A 21,441-nucleotide genomic window follows, 5' to 3' on the forward strand; every position below is an offset into this window, starting at 1 on the left:
ACTCAGCCTTTGCCCTCTGAGGACTTCTGGTGGCCAGGCCGCCTTCCCAGAAGTCCTGAGCTGGATCTGGACCCAAAAGCCCAACCCGGTAGGATAAGCCTGCTCTTGAACAGGCACTGAACTGGTATATAGGTTGAATAGCCTGAGGGTGGAGAATCTCACTTGCTCTGAAGGCCTCGGGGAAGCAGGAGTCCCGGTGGCTGCCCTGGTTACTCAATCCCAGGACAAATACCCCTGCCCCGCCCCGAGTCTGGTGCAGACCCATGTCCTCATCTGCTCATCCAGGGCTGGCTGTGGGCCACCTGGCCTCTTGGGCACGGGAGGACTCACTGCGGACAAGGACTTTGGCAAAGGAGGAGGCCTGGCCGAAGGCGTTCTTGACCTTCACTGTGTAGGTGGCTGCGTCCTCAATGGTACATCTGAAAAGGAGGGAGGGAGATGTTTCCCCGAGGCTGCTGGGCTCCATGGAAAACTCAAGCCCGGAGAGCACGGTGGGTGGGGAAGCAGGTATTTATGGGAGGACTTTAGGCTCTAGGTTAGGCTTTGCCCCTGAGAAGCTGGGTGCCTTTGGGCTGCCCCTGTCCCTCTCCACACCTCCAGGCCCGCCTTTGAAAAACTGGGAAAACATAACACCTCGGCTTAAGGTGAAAGCGCTTTGAAAGTACGATTGTTATGATAACATTTGAGCTAAGTGACTGGTCCAGAGTCCCAGAGCAACTGGAATTCAACCCCACTTCAAGGGGACAAGCCCGCTCTGGGTCATGGCCTCCCCACTCTGTCAACACCTCCTGGGCAGAACCCTGGGGCAGGAGATGCCCAGGCACACCGCCAGCCTGTGTCAGACCTGGGCCAGTTGCCCAGGTGTTCTCAAGCCCAGGCCTGGGGCTCACCACCAGCCAGGCCAACCCTGCTCCTCGTGGAGGCTGGGGCTGGCTCCACCCCAGGGCCACCGTGGTGGTAGGGCATATCTGGCCCCATCGGCAAGCAGAGAGGCCCCTTGGTGGCCCCTCTCTTCCCCTGCTTGCTTGGAGCAGGCATCCCTCTGGTTTCAAAGGTCAGTTCCACCTGCTCCCCGAGGCTGCCCCAGCCCTGCATGCTGTCACCGACGGTGTGGTCCATGGGGCACCTCCCTGTGGAGCCTTGGAGGATCAGGTATTTATGTCCACTCAGCCCCACTTGGCTTCTGGAACCTCCTGTTTATATTCGTGTCTCCCAGAGCCCCAGTGGGCTGAGGTGGAGGGCTTGGTGTATTGGAAAGAACCCAGGTGGAAAGAACTGACTCAATCCCAGGCCCTGCCCTGTACAAGCTGTGCAAGAGCCTTAATCTTTCAGAGCCTCAGTTTTCTCATCTGTCACATGGATGGAACAATGCTTCCTTGAGAGAATGAGAATGGGCCTTGACAACTATATTCGGAAAGCAGCGAGCACAGGGCTTGGCACCTGGAGGAATTCAGAGCCTGGCAGTTCATACAAACAGTGCGTACCTTGGGGAATACTGTGCTCATTTCCTCCATGCATGCTGCCTCTTCCTTCAACACTGTGCTTAAGACTCACTACCTCCTGAAAGGCCTACCTCTCTCTGTTCTGCTTCCCCTTGCACGTGCGCGTGTGTATATGTGTGTGTGTGTGTTCTCGCCCCCAGCAAGGAACTCTCCCCACATACCTAGCTGCTAGCCAAGTCCAAATTTCTCACTGTGTATTCTAAGACATTGGAATCACATGGGGGTGTCTGTTAAATACCAATTCCTGGGCCCCACTTCAGGCTTATTTAATCTGACTCTATGTGAGTGAAAGGAGGGTCCATCCCACATTCACTCTTTTGAGGCTGATATGGCTCATAGCTCTGAGGAGCGGTTTGGACCTGCTCTGGCCTTGGTAGTGCTGGGGCTTGGGACCGTGGGTCTCTCTGGGGCTCATGTTCTCACCTCCTGATCTCCAGTGTCAGCAGTCCATAGTTGTTGGTGATTCGATACTTGCCGGCAGGAAAGAGGCGGGGATCAATTCTCATGTCATTTTTGTACCTGTGGAGACACACTGGCGTGTGGGAGGCAATGTGGTTCTGAGCGGGAGGGATCCCGAGCCTCTTGGGCCTGGATTCCAACCTCAGTTTTGTGCTGCTTATTCATCTGTGTGACTCAGGGCAGCTCTAAACCTCAGTTTTTCTCATCTGTGAAATGGGAATAATAATTGTGCTGACCTTGTAGGGTTGTTGTGATGATTAAATGGGATAAGATATGTAAAGTTTGAAGGATGTGGATGCTCAAGTGTTTATTCCCTTCTGGAGGGCAGAGAAGAGGGAGCCATAATTAGGGGTATCTGCCCCTTCCCTTACCAGGGGTACCCCCAAGGACCAGGCTCCAGCTTTTCCTTCCTCTCTGAAGGGGTACCAAGGAAAGTTCTCCATCCCTTCCTTTTTGCCAACCCCCAGGACAACAGTTCTTAATCTCAGTTCTTGTTAAAGTCACCAGTTCAGTTTAGTTCAGTTGCTCAGTTGTGTCCGACTCTTTGTGACTCCAAGGACCACAGCACACCAGGCCTCCCTGTCCATCACCAACTCCTGGAGTTTACCCAAACTCATGTCCATTGAGTCAGTGATGCTACCCAACCATCTCATTTAAAAATCTCCATGCTCAGAGTCTGAATGTAAGCCTTTGAGAATTTGTATCAGAATCTGCTCCTTGCAGGGACTTCCCTGGTGGTCCAGTGGTTAAGAATCTGCCTTGCAATGCAGGGGATGTGGGTTTGATCCCTGGTTGGGAACTAAGATCCCTCATGCCACAGGACAGTGAAGCCCTTACACTGCAACTAGAGAAAAGCTTCAACTAAGACCCAGTGCAGCCAAACATGAACTAAATAAATATTAAAACATAAACTTCTCATTGTTCTCCACCAGCCATTCTCTTATTCTAAAGTAGATCTAACATGTTTCCTAGTCTCTGCTTCTGCTAGGTGTGACCACGTGACTAAATTAAGTCTTGTCAACAGAAATAAGTCCAAGAGTCACGTGGCTGCTTCTGATGACACTCTCTGCCCGGTTTCACATCATCTTTCCTTCCAATCTTGAGGCAAGAATACAGCCATAAATACGGCTGCCATCTTGAACCAGGAAGACCCGAGGTCTCCAGCCGTGCGTGGGAACAGGCCTGAGTCCCTAAGCTGAAGGGTGGAGTTGCCATGCAGCCCCTCCCCATCTACATCAGATATTTACATGAAGGGAAAAAAATCTATCTTCTGTAAGTCATTAAAAAAACTCCATGCCCAGGCTTTAGCCCAGATCCATGAAATCAGAATTTCTGGGCGTAGAATCTGGGCATCAGTTATTTTGAAACTTGCCAGGCGATTCCCAACCATGGCCCCACCCCACTGTACCCCGGATACTTCCTTTTGTTTTCTGTGAAGTCTTGTTCCCTCTGCTGCAAGCCCTGGACAGCCAGGTGGCCTTGCCTCTGCCCACAGCCCACTGGGGTATGTTCTGGAGGTCTGATGAGTGAATGTCTGTGAAAGTTAGGAGGTCTGGGTTCCTGACACTGTTTGCTGTGTGACTTGAGGCAAATCACTCTCCCTCTCTGGGCCTCTGTGTCCATGAGGACTTTGGGTGAAGAGTCAGCCCCAGAGGTGTGTGTGTGAGCATGCTCATTCGCTTCATTCATGTCTGACTCTTTGCAACCCTACGGGCTGTAGCCCGCCAGGCTTTGTCCATGAGATTCTCCAGGGAAGAATACTGGAGTAGGTTGCTATGCCCTCTCCAGGGGAATCTTGCCAACCCAGGGATTGAACTGGTGTCTCCTGTGTTGCAGGAGGATTCTTTACCATCTGAGCCACCAGGGAAGCCCAAGAATACTGGAGTGGGTAGCCTATCCCTTCTCCAGGGCATCTTCCCGACCCAGGAATTGAACTGGTGTCTCCTGCATTGCAGGCAGATTCTTTACCAGCTGAGCTACCAGGGAAGCCCAGCCCCAGTGGTGGTTGAGGTCAAAGAGGAGGCCTTGGCCAAAAGAGGGCGCCCCATCCTCAGCATATCACCTTCCTTGGACCTGTCCACTCCCCATGCCCTGTTTGTCTCCATGGCGACCAAAACAGTGTTGTGTCCACACCTCACCTTACGGCCGTCAGGCCGTGCCTTCTTCTGAAAGGAGCCCAATTAAGTCTTCTGTGGGGAGGGTGGTGCCTAATCTGGATGCCCTATCTTTCCACCTCTCCCAGGCCTGGGGGGGCCAAGGTCAGTGCCCCCATCCCCCAGCTGTCAGGAACATTCCAGACACCTCAGCCTGGGCCAGCCTCTGCCTTTCCCAGAAAAAGCAGCAGCTGCAGCTCTGGGCATGACCTGGACAGCCTGGGACATCAGCTCTCATTTTTGCCCCTCTCTGGGCGTCAGTCTCCTGCCTGTTCCTCAGGCCCTTGAAGGCTTGGCTGTGTGGATGAAGCTGAATGGCAGCCAATCATTAAACAGCATTCAATGAGACAACTGAGGCAGGCACCCAACCCAGAGCCTGGCTCAGTGAGGCCTACGTAAAAGAGTGAGATTTTTTATTATTTATCTAAGTTTACTTTCCCTTACATATTCTGGTGGGTCTTTTTCCTCCCCCCACCCCCAACCTCTTTTATAAATTAAAGAAATTTTTTGATTGCGTGGCTTGTGGGATCTTAGTTCCCTGACCAGAGATCCTGCGCTCCTGGCAGTGAGAGAACTGAGTCCTAACTACTGGGCCACCAGGGAATTTGCCATATTTTGGTGTTCACTTTACTTTTGCAGGTGGCTTGACCTGGGAGAGTGATTCTGATGTTCATGAACTGTGGCCAGGACCCAGTTCTGCAGAGTAAACATAGCCAGCCTGGACCTTGTCTGATGTGCCCTCTTGCTGCCCCTGCATTCAGGAAGTGCTCAATAACTGCTGAATGAATGGACTCTCCTGACAAGCCTGGGGAGCCAGGATCGTCCTGCTGACTCGGGCTGGGTCTCTACCAGAGCCTGGGCGAAGCTCTGGAGGCCAGTCTGGGATGAGCTGGCCCTGTCAGAGGTGCCTGTTGATAGGAAACCTGATCCCCAAAGCCTGGAGCCCCTGGGGCCCCCTGAGTCCCTCTGGTTGGAGGTGGGCCTGGCCTGGGCCTCCAACACTTGCAAGGAATGCTCAGCTCCTTGTTGTGGCAACCTTGCTGGCAGGGGTGGAAACAAGCCTCCCTCCCCAGAGGCTCCCATGGAAAGCCTTAGATGTGAGCCTCGGTGCCAGGGCAGGGCAGGACTTGGCTGCCAGGCTGACCGCCGCTTAGCCCAGGTCTTCCTACTGACAGCCTTGGTCCCCACAGAATTTGAATGAATGCCATCTGGCAGCGACCAGCAATGACACTTCCCTGAGGACATTTTTCTTGATTGCTTCTGGCCTAAGTTCTTCCCCTTTCTCTCACTTCAGAGGCATTATAGATGCTTTAAAGAAAAACGAAACCCAAAAACAACTGTAATGATCACTTTTCTACTCTCTTGGCCAGTAGAGCTCTGGGCTGGAAGGCAAGAAGACCAGAATTTGAATTCAGGCTCACACTAGCTGTGTGACTTAAACAAGTCACACTACCTCTCTGAGCCTCGATAGCCTCACCTGTGCAATGGGGATGTAGTCCTAACCTCATGAATGGCCCAGAGACTCAAATGAGAGGAAAGTGCTGGGTCAGTGTAAGGGAGGCTCAAGTGTAAGATGTTGCTTTTTCATTTGTGACCTCAGTTATTTGTGTGCTTATCTTCTCTCTCCTACTGAGACCCTGGTCTGTTCAGCTTTGAGATTGGGCTTATATGTCACCTCCTCTGAGAAACCTTCCTGGATTCCCCAGAGGGAGACAGCTACTGCCCTTCTTCACCTTCACTCTTATCTCAAATATCGCCCTTGGACATATTTCTCATTGTGTTGACATTTCTTTTCTGGGTTGAGAGTTCCTTGAGGTGAGATTGTGTCTGGGTCATTTCTATGCCTCATTGTCTGAGTGAGGGCCAGGGACAGATTATGCTCCTGGTAAATATTTGTTGAAATCGTTTCCTTGTCTCCCAGCATGCCTGACAATGGGCCTTAGACCCTGGGGAGCTCAGGATAGACTGAGCTCAGCTGTGTGAATGACACATTTCCCTCTGGGGTGGAGAGAGACCCCAGATGCTGCCATGCCCACCTCCCCAGGTCCTTTCAGAAGACTCCTGCCTCCACTCCCCTCTTCCAGCAAGGCCTCAACTCTGTGTTCTTTTATGAGTACATTCCCAGGAATGGTACCTCCTGCTTTCCCAGCAGCTTTCAAGTTCTGAGGACTTCCACATTGTTGTGGCCTTAAATCCTCAACACACGCAAGCTGGACAGGAGATCTTCAACCCATTTCACAGACCAGGAAACTGAGGCAGGACCAGAGAGGTTGAGCCATAGCTGAGACCACACACAGAGTTAGCAGAGAGAGCAAGCTGGGCCTGGGCTCCTTCTCACTGAGAGCCCCCACCCTCCCTGCCTTCTCTCCTGCCCCGACCCTGGACCTGCCTCTGCCATCTTCCTGCAACCCTGGAGATGCCCAGCTTGGGGCAGCTGCCTTCTCAAGCCACCAGAATCATATTTTCACAAGTGCTGGCTCCCCAGGTGGCCCAGACATCTAGCCCCAGGCTGGCTGGGAGGCAGCTAAGAATAACCCCTCCGGAGCTTCCCCAGCAGCTGCTGCTCTGTTTGGGGGTGGGCAGAGCTCAGGGCTGTGGGTCCGCGGCTTTTCTAAGGCAGCAGGAACTTGTGGGGAAGGGACCAGGCCCCTGGCGGGGAGGTGTTGAGTAAGGAAGTCACATTCAAGGGATCCCTGAGGTCCGGAGCCTGGAGGCAGGGTGAGGATCCCTTCTCTCCTGCCCTGGGGGCTTACCAGGTGACCTGGGGTGGAGGTGAACCCTGGACGGTACAGGTCAGCAGGACCGTGGTGTGCTCCCAGACCGCGTGCGAGCGCAGAGGGATCCAGAACCAGGGCCCACGGCCGGAACACAGCTCCCGCAGCTCCTTGGCCTCCCGGACCTTCTCCTCTGTCTGGAGGCAGGAAGGGCCTGTGAGTCCCAGGAGCCAGGGCAACGCCTCCCCCGTCTTTGCTGTTACCTTCCCCCTGACGCCCAGGCTGGATTCTCCTCGCCAGTGGCTGACAGGCAGCATGGCACAGAGGGCAGGGCGTGGGGCTTTGGGACCTGACCTGGAATCAAGGCCAAACTCTGCCGCTTACTGGCTATGAGACCAACCATAGGCCAGGCCTCTGTTTCCTCATCTGTAAAATGGGGATGATAATCATATTGCCCCACCCTCCTGTAGGATTGTAGGGAGGATGACTTAAGTCTCTATGTGAAAAACATGAGCAGTGATAACACCCATGTAAGTATTACAGCTCTTCCTGTCCTGCCCAGGGATGGGGCACGGAGGTGGCTTCAGATCCCTGACATTTCCCGAGTGTCTTCTGTGTCCGAGGAACTGGGAAAGTGGTTTTATAAGCGTGTTCTCATTTACTTCCCACGGTCGACACTCAGTATTGGACCAAATACGTCCATTTTACAGATGAGAAAACTGAGGCTCGGTTAGAATCATAGCTTTGCCCAAGGTCATGCAGCTAGAAGGTGGGGGCCCTGGGAGGTCCAGCTTTTCTGGAGAAGGGGGTAGGGTGAGGGGGGGCAGCATGAGAAGGGCTGTGGGTCCCAGGGCCCTGGAAGCCCCCGCCCACCCCTCTCACCCGCCGTCTCAGTGCCTTCCGGTCTCGTCTCTGGCGCAGCAGCCACTGGGTCCGGAGGAAGGCGATCTCTGTCCTCTCCCACTCGTTTCCAAAGCCCACCCGCTTCTGCCCCCGCTCCTCCAGCTCCACGGTGCTGGTCTGGCGCCTCAGCTGGGCCTCCCTGCGGTGACAGAGGCTGTCAGAGGCGGGGAGCCCATGGGTGGTGCTGTGGGGGCGCATCCTGGCCCTACCTCTCCTATGCCTGGCCTTGCTGGCCACGCTTTAAGCTTCTTGAGGACAAGGGCAACTTTAATCCTTTCTTGCCTCCAAAATCCCCTGAATGGGCCCGGGTTTTAGAAGGTGGAGAAGGGAATGGCAACCCACTCCAATATTCTTGCTTGGAGAATTCCATGGACAGAGGAGAATTCCTGGTGGGTTACAGTCCATGGGGTCACAAAGAATTGGACACGACTGAATGACTAACACTTAATATTATCAATACAGTTCACAAGGGTGTTTCACAAGCCATGGTTCCTCTTGTTTTCAGTAGAGCCAAGCCGGCAGGCTTAGTCTCCCCATTTGACTGGGTAGAGATTTGCTTTACAGGCTGAGTGACTTGCTCTGGGACGTCCAGGAGCAGGACACAGGCCTAAGGATGCTCCCAAGCTTGGAGGCCCTCCTATCTCAGGGCTTGTGTTCGACATGTGGGCTGGTTTACTCGCCTCCCCTCTCTGTCCCTAGACTCCTCCCCTGGAAGCCGGGTGGTGAAGCATGGAACCCCACCCTCTCCCCTAGGGATGGTCCCTCACTACCGCCTGTGGACCCATCAGAGGGTGGTGCCGTGGGCTTTGCCATCAGTCAGCCCTGGGCTTAAACCTCTGACTAGTCACCTGTTCTAGGTGTGTAATTTCGGGCATGTTTTTTAAGCTGAGTGTGGGAGCCAGTAGGGAGGAAGGGGAATGGACAAGATGACCTCTTCCTAGGCCAGGGCTCTCTGGAAAGGTCACTTGACTTACCACGTTGTCTCTGAGGAGGCTGTCAGAGCCAAGGCTGCTGCGAGGGCGTAGTCTGCAGCGCTGAACTGATACTCTTCCTCACTGCCCGGGGAGAAGAGAGTTCATGGCTCCTGCAGATTTGGCTGGGGGTCTGGCTGGGGGCTCCACCTACCCACCTCAGGGTACTAGCAGGCACAGCTGTGCTGCCCTTCTCAAACCGTGGTCTCAGAACAGGGCCATGCCTCCTCTCTTAGCCTGGGGGCTCCACAAAGCAGAGCTGTGCTTCCCATCTCAGGCTGGGCTCTCCAAAAAGAAGGGTCATTCCTGCCCTTCCAACAGGAACCTCCCAAGGTCAGGGCTATGCCTCCCCCCTCAGACTGGAGTATGCAGAGGTCAGGCTGTGCCTCTCTGCTCAGACTGGGGGTCCTGGGGGCAGGGCAGTGGCTGGGGGTGCCCTGACGCCCTACCTGCTGCGGAAGGTCCGTCTCCGCGTCGAGGAGTCCATCTGCAGGCTGTGCTGCCGCTCTTCCTTCTGCTCCTCCTCCCGGCGGTGCTCCCGCCGGTGCACTTGCACGGCCTGGGGGGGCCGGGGCTCCCCCACACCTCCCGGGCTGTGAGGCAGAGTCATGGTTGCGAGAGCGACAACCTGCAGAGCCGAAGTGCACGGTTACTCCACCAGGTGTCCACCCGCCCCTTCCCCGTGGGGCCCGCCAGCATCTCTCCCGAGGTCTGTTGGTGGGGGGGTGGTCTCTCTCTGGTGGGCAGGCAGGCGATCTCAAGACCCAATGGGGGTGACCCGCGCCTGCCCAGGTGACAGAGGCAGGCTTCAAGCTCTCAGCCTGGCTTGCCTGCCACCCCATGGGCTGCCCCCCATTGAGGAGCAGGCCCTGGCTTCCGCTGCACTCTGTCCTTGCCCCTCCACGTGGCCTGAGCAAGGCCTTCCCTTCTCCGGCCTCAGGTTCCCACACGTGAGGGACTGAGCGCTGTGACGTCCAGGGCAAGAAGTGGGCAGGAGAGTGGCGGCCCCAAGCTAGCTGGCTCTGAGTTCTTGCAGTACATTCTTTCCTGGATCTGGGGTGCAATGTTACCCCCAGGCCTCTGAGGGCCCTCTGATGCTGAAGCCCTAGGGTGCGTCTCGGTGGAACCCCTGGAATTGGCGTCCACGCTCCTCCAGGTGGGAATTTGGGACAGGCCTCTTACCTGGAAAGGTCCTCTCCAGGTTTGGCCCTGATGTAGACCCTGGGCACGAAGGAGGAGACAGAAGAGCAGACCCGTGCTTAGCCTTCTCCTGTCTGCTTCTATGAGGGCAGGCTCTGTCCTGTCCCCGCCTCTCCTTCGGGGCCTGCTGGCCAAGCTAGAGTGAGTGAGTGTGTGTGTGTGTGTGTGTTCAGAACACACCTGTGGGGGGCCATGTCCCTAAGTTCATGATGGGGGAGGTGGGCGCACTGGCCCCATCAGAGATCCTTGACCCGGAAAGGCCTATTCTGGGGTGTCAGAGGGCTCAGGCTGCTAAGGGTCTGTCTTAGTGGAAGTTTATTTCTCCTGGTTCCTTAAAGTTTGCTCCCTTTGGGCATCCAGAAAAGAACCCCCAGGAGAGCCTGGGTCACTGCAGAGTGTTAGCTGGGACCAAGGATTGTCTGTGAAGCTTCCTGCAATGACCTCGCTGAACTCAATGGGACGTCATCCTTTGGGCTTCCTATCCAGCACCCCCGCACCCCCAAGGAAGAGGCTGCCTGCACCCAGACAATGACTGGCCTGCTCTTTCTGCTCCTTCCTCCTCTCGGCCCAGAAGAGAGCTGCTGGGTACCAGCGAGGGAGGCCCTGGCTCGCCTGGGACGCGGCCCCAGCCCCAGCAGCGGAGGGTTAACGTTCCCTGGCCTCAGCTGCTGGCTGCTTTCCCCGGATGCTCTGTTCCTGACGAGCGCAGCGGGGCGGGCCTGGCGCTCATCCTGGACCTCCTGGGCCGCCCGCAACCAGACCCCTGGCTTTAGGGATGAGCCATCGGTTCTTTTTAAAGCGCTGACTGAGGCTTGGGATTAGGTCGTGAGCAGATTGCAGCTTTCCAATGCTCTCTCTCCAGAAGGCGGTGTGTGCCTGCTGGAGAGGGGTCAGCGATGCGTGGCAGGTCAGGAGGGGACCTCGGCCCCCACTGCCCTCCTCTGAGGGTGCAAAGCCTCCTGGGGTCCTGCTTTGTGGCCTTCCCCACCCACTCCATTTCCTCCACCTTCCTCCCAAGCCTTAGTCTGGCCACTGCCCTGTCTGTAACGCCCCCACCCCCCGGTCATCCCCCCAGCTCTCTGACAGCATCTCCCAGTGAGAAGGGTCAAGGAGGTCTCTCCATTTCCTCAGGACGGGAAGAGAAGCATATGAGCCAGAGAGACTCTGAGTCCTGACGGCAGAAAGCTGGGTCCTGCGGGCGGGAGTGGAGACACAGCCTACCCAGGGGGTCTGGGCAAGCGGGGACATGCTCTTAATGTTCCCCACCAGTTTCTGAGGCAGGAGTGCTGGCCCGGGTTTTGTGCCAGTGAGTCCAGGCTGGATGAGCGCCCTCCCAGCCCTGCGATGTAGGCCCCGCGGCCTCGCTCTCATCCCCTGCCCGCTGGGCGGGCCAAGCAGGGCTCCGCCAGGACAGCTCTAGGTTGGCCGGACCTGCCAGCCCACCCGGGTCCCTGCTGATCCCTGATGCCTGCAGGAAAGCCTCCACTTCCCAGGGCATCCCCAAGGGATCTGGGAGGGTTGTACTGTAGCTTTCATATCACAGAAGGCTCAGCTCGGAAGACCCAGGGCCACACAAAACAGTGAGGCAGGGCAGGGATTTCTTTTTCTAGAATCCCCTCTCATGTCCATGGCTGAGCACAAGTCTGCTTCTTCCTTCCCGATCTCACAGGATCCTTTTCACACACACACACACACACACACACACACACACACCCCTACCCCACTTCCGAATAGAAAGCTGAGGGTCTCACTATCTGGAGGTCTCTCTCCGCTCCCCTGATCTCTGGAGGTCTCTCTCCGCTCCCCTGATCTCTGGAGGTGACTCACAGAAGCAGCTGTGCCCACTCAGGAGGCTCTGGGGAGACGATTCCAGAGGATGAGAGGGTCCTTGGTTTCTTCTTGCCCCGGACTCAGCGGGGACTGGGAGAAGAATGTGATCCTGGAGCTTGCACGGGCCTTAAATATAGCAGTGTGATGACAATGGATGAGAACCATGGGGGGGGAGGTGAGGGGGAGGGGCCGTTCCCTGGGTCCAGCATTGCCGGGCAGCGACAGGTGGAGCTGTCCCCACACCCCCCCACCCACCTCCCACAGACAGATCCTCCCCTGGGTGCCATCCCTTCCCCAACCCTCGCCCCCTGCTGCAGTGGAAAGAAGCTCATAGCTCAGGCCTGGGTATATGGAAAATGGATCAGGGACAGCTTTCTCAGCTGCTGAGAGTTCTGCTCTGAATTCCTCCCCCAGCTGACCCCGGTGACAGGTGCTTCGGGGAAGACACGCAGCTTCTCAGATCTGATTCCCCTTCTGAAAGTGGAGACAGCGAGGCTGGGCCCCCAGTCATCAGGAAGACATGATGTGTGACTGGAAAAATGAGTCTTTAGTGCTCATAGGTTATCACTGCTAAAATAGAAGTGGGTTTCTTTTCATCTATACCCCTGCTCCCCACGCAGCAGCTACTGACGGGCCCTGCTCGCCTATGGTGAGGTGTGTGTGAGGGTATGTGTGTATGTATGTGAGGGTGTGCAGGTGTGTGTGAGAGTGCATGTGAGGGTGTGTGTGTGATGGTGTGTGGGGGGTTTGGGATGTGTGTGAGGGTATGAGTTATGTGTGGGTGTGCATAAGGGTGTGCAGTTGTGTGTAAGGGTGTGTCTGTGTGTGGGGTGTGTGTGTGAGGGTATGAGGTATGTGTGGGGATGTGTGTGAGATTGTGTGGGGGCTGTGTGTGCGGGTATGAGTGTGTGTATGTGTGTGAGGGTGTGTGGGTGGGTGTGTGGGCTGTGTGTGAGGGTATGAGGTATGTGTGGAATGTGCGTGAGAGTGTGTGTGGGGTGTTGAGGGTATGAGGTGTGTGCGGGGATGTGTGTGAGAGTATGTGGGCTGTGAGTGAGGGTATGAGGGTGTGTGTGTGAGAGTGTGTAGGCTGTGTGTGAGGGCATGAGGTGTGTGTGGAATGTGTGTATGTGGGCTGTGTGTGAGGGCATGAGGTGTGTGTGGAATGTGTGTGAGTGTATGGGATGTGTGTGAGGGTATGAGGTGTGTGTGGAATGTGTGTGAGTGTATGGGATGTGTGTGAGGGTATGAGGTGTGTGTGGAATGTGTGTGAGTGTATGGGATGTGTGTGAGGGTATGAAGTATGTGTGGAATGTGTGTGAGTGTATGGGATGTGTGTGAGGGTGTGAGGTGTGTGTGGAATGTGTGTGAGTGTATGGGCTGTGTGTGAGGGCATGAGGTGTGTGTGGAATGTGTGTGAGTGTATGGGATGTGTGTGAGGGTATGAAGTATGTGTGGAATGTGTGTGAATGTGTGGGCTGTGTGTGAGGGTGTGAGGTGTGTAGAATGTGTGTGAATGTGTGGGCTGTGTGTGAGGGGATGAGGTGTGTGGAATGTGTGTGAATGTGTGGGCTGTGTGTGAGGGGATGAGGTGTGTGTGGAATGTGTGTATGATTGTGTATGGGCTGTGTGTGAGGGTATGAGGTGTGTGTGGGGATGTGTGTGAGAGTGTGGGCTGTGTGTGAGGGCATGAGGTGTGTGTGGAATGTGTGTGAGTGTATGGGATGTGTGTGAGGGTATGAAGTATGTGTGGAATGTGTGTGAATGTGTGGGCTGTGTGTGAGGGTGTGAGGTGTATAGAATGTGTGTGAACGTGTGGGCTGTGTGTGAGGCGATGAGGTGTGTGGAATGTGTGTGAATGTGTGGGCTGTGTGTGAGGGGATGAGGTGTGTGTGGAATGTGTGTACGATTGTGTATGGGCTGTGTGTGAGGGTATGAGGTGTGTGTGGGGATGTGTGTGAGAGTGTGGGCTGTGTGTGAGGGGATGAGGTGTATGTGGAATGTGTGTGAGAGTGTGTGGTGTGTGTGTGAGGGCATGAAGTGTGTGTGGAATGTGTGTGAGTGTGTGGGCTGAATGTGAGGGTATGAGATGTGTGTGGAATGTGTGTGTGTGTGGGCTGAATGTGAGGGTGTGAGATGTGTGTGGAATGTGTGTGAGTGTGTGGGCTGAATGTGAGGGCATGAGGTGTGTGTGGAATGTGTGAGTGTGTGGGCTGAATGTGAGGGTATGAGATGTGTGTGGAATGTGTGTGAGTGTGTGGGCTGAATGTGAGGGTATGAGATGTGTGTGGAATGTGTGTGAGTGTGTGGGGTGTGTGTGAGGGTATGAGGTGTGTGTGGAATGTGTGAGAGTGTGTGGGCTGAATGTGAGGGTATGAGATGTGTGTGGAATGTGTGTGAGTGTGTGGGCTGAATATGAGGGTATGAGATGTGTGTGGAATGTGTATGAGTGTGTCGGGTGTGTGTGAGGGTATGAGGTGTGTCTGGAATGTGTGTAAGAGTGTGTGGGCTGTGTGTGAGGGTATGAGATGTGTGTGGAATGTGTGAGAGTGTGGGCTGAGTGTGAGGGTGTGAGGGTGTGCGATGGTGTGTGTGGGGTGGGGTGTGGGTGTGCGGGCTGAGTGTGAGGGTGTGAGGGTGTGCGATGGTGTGTGGGTGTGGTGGGGTGAGGGTGTGCGGGCTGAGTGTGAGGGTGTGAGGGTGTGCGATGGGGTGTGTGGGGTGGGGTGAGGGTGTGCGGGCTGAGTGTGAGGGTGTGAGGGTGTGCGATGGGGTGTGTGGGGTGGGGTGAGGGTGTGCGGGCTGAGTGTGAGGGTGTGAGGGTGTGCGATGGTGTGTGTGGGGTGGGGTGAGGGTGTGTGGGCTGAGTGTGAGGGTGTGAGGGTGTGCGATGGGGTGTATGGGGTGGGGTGAGGGTGTGCGGGCTGAGTGTGAGGGTGTGAGGGTGTGCGATGGTGTGTGTGGGGTGGGGTGAAGGTGTGCAGGCAGTGTGGGTGTGTGAGGGTGTGCGATGGTGTGTGTGGGGTGGGGTGAGGGTGTGCGGGCTGAGTGTGAGGTGTGAGGGTGTGCGATGGTGTGTGTGGGGTGGGGTGAGGGTGTGCGGGCAGTGTGGGGCACATGGTACAAGCAGCAGAGGAGGGCAAGTCATTTTCTCCTTCACCATCCAAAGTTCCCAGGCTTCCGGAGAGGCCACAGGGGAGGTTTCTTCTGGACCTTTGCTCCTCCTCCCCGTCTCAATCCTCTCCCCTCACGGACATTCATACCTAGGCCTGCAGGGCACTGGGGATGTAGAGGGGAGAGATAAGATGCTGGTCTTTAGGATATGTCTCATCTAGATGGGGACACAGGCAATTACGATAGGGGGTGATCAGGAGGGGGCTCCTGAGCCAGTCTCAGGGGATGAGCAGGTTTGTGGAAGGCGGTGCTGGCTCCACTCCAGAGACACAGCTCCCCTCCTGGCCTCTTCCTGGGGCCTCAGGGGCCCAGCAATATTGAGTCTGTCTTTCTTCCTAGGCCCTAGGGACTCCTCAGGGGGGAGACAGACAGACAGACAGACAGACAGACAGACAGAATCTACAAGCGAGAGCTTCAGCCAAAATCTCAGTCTCCTAAAAGGGAACTCTCATATATTTCTCACAGGAATGTAAATTGGTGCAGCCCCTATGGTAAACAGTATGAAAGTTTCTCAAAAAAATTAAATAGAACTACTATATGATCCAGCTATTCCACTCCTGGCTACATATTTTAAAAATGAAAAGATTAATTAAAAATATGCATGCACTTCAATGTTCATAGCAGCATTATTTACAGTTGCCAAGATATGGGAGCAACCTAAGTGTCCAATGAAAGATGAATGGATAAAGAATATGTGGTAAGTATAAACAATGGAATAACAAAGAATGACGTTTTTCCATATGCAGCAACATGGATGGACTTGGAGGATGTTATGCTAAGTGGAATAAGTCAGAAAGAGACAGACAAATACTGTATGATCAGTTTTAGTTCAGTTCAGTCATGCAGTTGTGTCCGACTCATTGCGACCCCATGGACTGCAGCATGCCCAGGCTTCCCAGTCCATCACCAGCTCCTGAAGTTTGCTCAAATTCATGTCTATCGAGTCGGTGATGCCATCCAACCACCTCATCCTCTGTTGTCCCCTTCTCCTCCCGCCTTCAACCTTTCCCAGCATCAGGGTCTTTTCTAATGAGTCAGTTCTTGGCATCAGGTGGCCAAAGTTTTGGAGCTTCAGCGTCAGCATCAGTCCTTCCAATCATCCTTTCTGGGCTGCTTCTTTATGTGCAAATTGTATGCAAGCTCTGAGACAACAGGGAATTACCTGCCTGTCGTGTTCACTGTATCCCCAGCCCCAAGAACAGTGCTGGCATACAACTGGGTCTTTGATACACGCTTGTTAAAAATGAATGAATGAGTACCTGTCTTGAAGAATGTTTACGAGATTCAAATCAGGTTAAAATGCAAGAAATTGTTGTTGTCTAATAGCTAAGTTGTGTCTGATTCTTTGTGGCCCCATGGATTGTAGCCTGCCAGGCTCCTCTGTCCACGGGATTTCCCAGGCAATAATACTGGAGTGGATTTCCTTCTCCAGAGGGTCTTCCAGACCCAGGGATTGAACTTGTATCTCTTGCTCTGCAAGCGGATTCTTTACCTCTGAAGCACTGGGGAAACCCTTGCCCTCTGGGAAGTTCTAACCCATGAAGTAGTACTCCTTAAATATTTCATTCTTTCTCCCCTTCCTTTTCCTTTTCATTGCCTTCTTTGGATTTATGAATACTAAGGATTCTCACCTGAACCCTATTTTTTTTGGTAAATTAATTTATTCATTTTAATTGGAGGCTCATTACTTTACAATATTGTGGTGGTTTTGGCCATACATTCACATGAATCAGCCACGGGTGGACCTGTGTCCCCATCCTGAACCCTCTCCCACCTCCTATTTTACCCACCGACCACCCTGAACTGCCCCGAGGGTTTCTAAGACAGCAACCGGACTGTCTTCGGCTGATGGTTCCCCCTGGTGGCCAAGGGGAGAACTGTCTGGTCCAGAGCCTTTTCCCGGCGCCTCCTTTCTCCTGCGTCCGTCTCCCTTCCCTGCTCTGTTGCTCTCACACTTAAGTTACTTCCGGTTACAGTTCGTCTCTCACTAACAGGTCAAAACGCGTCTTCCTCATGCCCCTTCCTCATTAGAGTGGGAAGGGAAAACTGGCTCAAGCAACTGAAGGGCCGCGTGGGGTGCGGGTGGGAGGGGAGGGGACGGGGCTGGGGTCTCAGAGCTGTGTCCCTCTGTCCAGCTGACACCAGACTGGGGAGGGGCACAGAGGGATCCAGCCTTGCCCTGTGGGACCCTGGAGGAGCCCTCATCCCCCACGGCCCTGTTCTCTCGGTGGAAACTCAGGCAAACCCCGCGCGTTCCTCGGCTGGGGGTTTGGGAGGCCGGGAGTCTTCAGATATCTCAGATTGAAATACCGCCCCCCCTACTTTCAGCTCCCCACCCCCATCCAGGGAGTTAGATGGGGGTGGCTCTAGGGGGATATTTGAGACCAATGAATAGGAAAACTATTGATATAATAGCATGGGTTCTTCCACTTGCCTAAGAGGAATCACTAAAGGACTTTATTAAAAGCCTGATTCCCTAGGAGCTGTGGATCCAGCAGGTCTGGGCTGGGGCTGAGGAAGATGTATTTTTTGTAAGCTTCTCAAGGGCTTTTCATGGTGAGGCAAGTTTAGGAAACCTCACCCAAACCCTCTGAGCCACATTTTCCTCCTTTGCAGAATATCAGCGATGCCGCCTATCACGGCAGGTTAATGGAAGAAGGAGCCATCAAGAGCAGGAACTTCCCAACAGCGAGGCTGAGTCCCGCCTCCTCTTACTACTCCTTGACCGGCTCTGCTGGACTCTTATTCATTTGCTCTTGGGCTGGGCTCTGCGTGACTTGGAGGCTGGTGACACCAGACTCACCTTTCTCTGGACTGGGTGGGGCCAGGCTGCAGTGTGGTCAAGGTCTAGGACACTCAGGAATGCCAACGCCCCAGCCGGGCTCCGGGGCCTCAGACGCTCTGCCCCCTAGCTAGTTCCAGCTGTTTCTGTAGCCTGAGTTTCCTGCCTGGCAGGCCGGAGACCTGAGAGGGGATGAAGCCTAGCAGACGCAGGGCCAGGATGAGGAGGATCACAGGACTCAGAGACTCATGGACTGTAGGAACAACAGTTACCCCAGGGAGCTTAGAGAGCTTTGCGGCCTTGTGAATTGGAAGAGATGTTTACAGCTTTTAATTAAAAACTCTCTGACACCCTGACCCACTCACCTGGTGAGAAGAGTCCAGCTGGTAAGTTGGTTTTCATGACTAAACCAGGTGAGACAGTCCACCTTTGGCCAAGTTCACCCCGAGTGACAGGAAGCAGGCTTGTTTGCAGTGTGGGGGCAGAGAGCAATCATCAGGGCCAATGTAGCAGCTGCCGGGAGGAGAATGGGCCAGCCCACCCTCCACCAGGGAGATACTGGGTCTAGACCAGTGACCCTGAAGAGATGTTAAATATTAATTACAGATAAGGACTGTGCTGCCTGGCGCTGTGTTGCAGGGAGGGGAGGGGTGAGGAATAGGAGGGGAGACGTGCTGGGTACAGTGAAGGGAGGGCATTGCCCACCCAGAAAGTGTCTCACCAGGGCAACTGCACTTTGACCCTGTTGCTCAGCTATTTTCAGACAGGGCTTTGGGATGTTCAGAGGGGGATGAGGCCTCTGGCCCCTCAGGGTCCCCATTGGGGCCCTCCCCTCCTTATGTCCCTGGAGTCTCATCCGGCACGAATCCAAACTGCTGTGGGAAGTTCCTTCTCTTGATGAAGACAAAACATACTAGAGTTGGGGGACTTCCCTGGGGGTCCAGTGGTTAAGACTTCCCCGTTCAATGCAGGGGGTATGGGTTCAATCCCTGTCCAGGGAGCTCAGATCCCACATGCCTCGCTGCCAAAACACCAAAACATAAAACCAAAGCAATATTATAACAAATTCAATAAAGAATTTAAAATAATAGTCTGCATACAATTTTTTTTTTTTTTAGAGAAAGCACTAATTTTAAACTCTAACTGTGTCGTGGCCTTAGCGGGGGCACAGTGGGGGAGCCCCCTTCTTCTCCTTGGGCCTCTGTTTCCTCATCACAAGGATCACAGGAGATGCAGTGACACAAAGGATGTGACTGCATGCTGGAAGCTCAGATGAGAACCTGCTTTTACGGAGGAGCAGAGGCAGGGGCAGAACTGTGGGGTGGCCCTGCCCTGCCTCTGGGGGTGGGGGCTGCTGGGGAGACAGGTCCTCTGAGCAGGCTGCTGCCACCCCCAAAATAGCTTCCACCTAAGAGCTCAAGGAGGAGGTTCCGTGTGTCTCTGGGACCCTGTTTCCTGCAGTCCCTTCCCTGAGCTCCTCCTAGGCAGTCCAGACCCTCTGGCTTGGCCTGGAACAATTCTGAGGAAATCAAGATAATCTGAGAAAATGCCTGATCCAAAATCAACCTGAATTGGGGGTAAAAAAAAAAAAATCACAATAGGAGACAGCTAATAATTTATTGGACATGGCCCATGTGCCAGGCGCTGTGAAACACTTTACAGACATGATTTAATCTCAGCCTCACCACAATCCCATGCGGTAGGTGTGACTATCCGCATTATACAGATGAGGAAACTGAGATTTCAAACAGTGATTCATTTGCTTGTAGTCACATGGTTGGGAAGTATTAAGGCTGAAACTGGAACCCAGGTGGGCTGAACCCAAGGCTGAGTTTCCAAAGTTGTGAAGTAAGTACAGTTTGTAGTTGTGTCTCCTTCAGGCACCCCGTGGCCCCATGTTCCTTTCAAACCCCGCTCCCAGGATAGGGTCTGAAACTCCTGCTGACAGAGAGGGTTTCTGTGTTCTCCCTCCCTGCAGGACCTGCCTTTCACTTGGGGTCCAGCCTCCAGTAGAGGATGGAAGTTGAAACAGTGCAGTTTCAGGCAGTAGCCCTGGTTGGGGCTGAGCCACACCCGGCCCTGGAGTCTTGCCATCTCACAGGTTGTTCTGGTTCTGCCCAGTCTGCTAGGAGGCGTCCCTTTTCAGGCTCCTTTTTTCCTTCTTTGGGGAATCATAAAGGAGGCAGAGACCTCAGTCTGCTGAACCAGATTATGAAACTGGCCAGGAAAGGAGTGAAGAGGGGTAGGCTCCAGGAGAACTCTGTATCCAGTGCGTTAGGAGCCGGGGCCCTGGATCTCTGGGCGGTCTCCTTGCATCGACCCCCTCTCTCTGACTGTGTCCTGCCCTGCCGAGCTCGGCGTGCTCAAGCTCGTTTGCACATGGTACGCCTCTGAAACTCTGGCTGGAGCTCTTCTCACGTCTATTTTGCTCCAAAGGGATCATAGCCGAGGCAAGGGTCCAGCCTCCTCCTCTGCGGGTTCCTCAAGGGCACCCACCCAGGGCTGGGCTGTAGAGTGCGCAGCGTCCCTGGGTGCGGGAGGGACGGCCAAGGATGTGAACTGGGGGCTGGTGGGGACAGGAGGAAGCCCCAGGCCTGCCCTGCTCTCCGCTCAGGACTCCCACTGCACGGTCAGGGCCAGGCCTCGGAACAGCGAGTCCAGCTCCGTGGACGACTCCAGGTCTGGGGCCTGAAGGCCTGGGCTCTCGGCCTCCATCTTGGACGCCGGATCCTCGTCACTGGGACACACGAGGGACTCCAGCAGGCCCCAGGGACTTGGACACTCGTCCACGGGGGAGCATGGGAGGGACGGAGTCTGCAAAGGGAGGGCCCCGGGGTGGCCCTCGATCTGGACAGAGGAAAGGAGGGGCAGCTGGCCCCGTAGGGAGCTTCGTGTTCCTGGCCCCCTTTGGCCGATGGAATCAGAGTCAGAGTCTGGGTCTGTGTGAACCCCTAGATGCTGGTGGAAGGATTTTGCTTCTTGGGGGTCCTCCATGGCCAAGGGGGTCACCTCCTGTAGCGAAAGGCCACCTGGGCTGCAGCTGCCAGCTGGCGCCTCTTTCTGGAGCTGCCCCTTAGTTCCGAGGTGTTTGGGACCAGAGCGTGTCACAGGTGGGGAGTCTCTCCCAGACCCTTCCCCGCACAACCCGTAGGAAGGAGGCCAGCTGTCCGGAGTGGCCCGCGGGGTGTAGGAAGGAAGCCGGGCCTCTGAGACAGCCTGTGGGGTGTAGGAGGGGGGTTTACCTTCCAGGGTTACCTGAGGTGCGTAGGATGGGGGCCTGCCCTCGGGTGCAGCCTGGGGGGCATATGACGGCATGGGGAGTCCCTGGTGAGGTGGTCCTCTGGAGGGCCGGAGGACGGGGAGGTCTGGCTGCCCGAGGTAGGCAATCTCAGGCAGGCCATGCCGCGGTGGGGGTCCCGGGGTCTCCGTGGGGTCGGAGAACTTGACTTCGGAGTACTGGACAGGCTGGGCCAGACCGCCAGAGCTGCTGCGGTCGAAGATGGGGATCAGGGTGTGCTCCTGGATGAACCGCAGAGGCTGGAAGGGCAGGATATGCTGGACATCCTAGGCAGGGAGAACAGCACGCCCATTAGAGTGCCTTCTCAGCCCCCCCACCCCCCGCCCCCCCACCGAGGATGCTGTGGGCACTGCAGTCCTCCCCCGGGGTGGGAGCAAGGGCAAGGGTAGGCTGTCTGAGGGCTTTTCCAAGATCTATAAGCCCTGCCTCCTTTCCCAGGGATTCCTCTAAGTGCT

The 21,441-nt window shown here is 55.1% G+C and overlaps 2 protein-coding genes across 5 annotated transcripts in view; both read right to left on the reverse strand.

Annotated features, from left to right (window-relative positions):
• Positions 1–18,685, reverse strand: part of MYOM3 (myomesin 3) — a 59,606-nt gene extending 40,921 nt beyond the window's left edge. The window contains exons 1-8 of one of the 3 annotated variants that reach the window (XM_061148201.1): positions 18,054–18,685; positions 11,730–11,858; positions 9,152–9,330; positions 8,706–8,786; positions 7,711–7,870; positions 6,868–7,025; positions 1,926–2,021; positions 331–419 (exon numbers count right to left, since the gene is read on the reverse strand). In XM_061148201.1, coding sequence (XP_061004184.1) covers positions 331–419; positions 1,926–2,021; positions 6,868–7,025; positions 7,711–7,870; positions 8,706–8,786; positions 9,152–9,312 — 745 coding nt within the window. In that variant the 5' untranslated portion in view covers positions 9,313–9,330; positions 11,730–11,858; positions 18,054–18,685. Of the gene's footprint in view, positions 1–330; positions 420–1,925; positions 2,022–6,867; positions 7,026–7,710; positions 7,871–8,705; positions 8,787–9,151; positions 9,331–9,884; positions 9,958–11,653; positions 11,859–18,053 lie in introns of those variants that run through there. The other 2 variants (XM_061148202.1, XM_061148203.1) reach the window with 2 other exon arrangements.
• A 593-nt stretch (positions 18,686–19,278) lies between these two features.
• Positions 19,279–21,441, reverse strand: part of IL22RA1 (interleukin 22 receptor subunit alpha 1) — a 29,524-nt gene continuing 27,361 nt past the window's right edge. The window contains exon 6 of one of the 2 annotated variants that reach the window (XM_061148205.1): positions 19,279–21,252. In XM_061148205.1, coding sequence (XP_061004188.1) covers positions 20,299–21,252 — 954 coding nt within the window. In that variant the 3' untranslated portion in view covers positions 19,279–20,298. The remainder of the gene's footprint in view (positions 21,253–21,441) is intronic. The other variant, XM_061148204.1, reaches the window with a different exon arrangement.

This window comes from Dama dama, chromosome 8 (genome assembly GCF_033118175.1).
Source record: "Dama dama isolate Ldn47 chromosome 8, ASM3311817v1, whole genome shotgun sequence".
Classification (NCBI taxonomy): domain Eukaryota; kingdom Metazoa; phylum Chordata; class Mammalia; order Artiodactyla; family Cervidae; genus Dama; species Dama dama.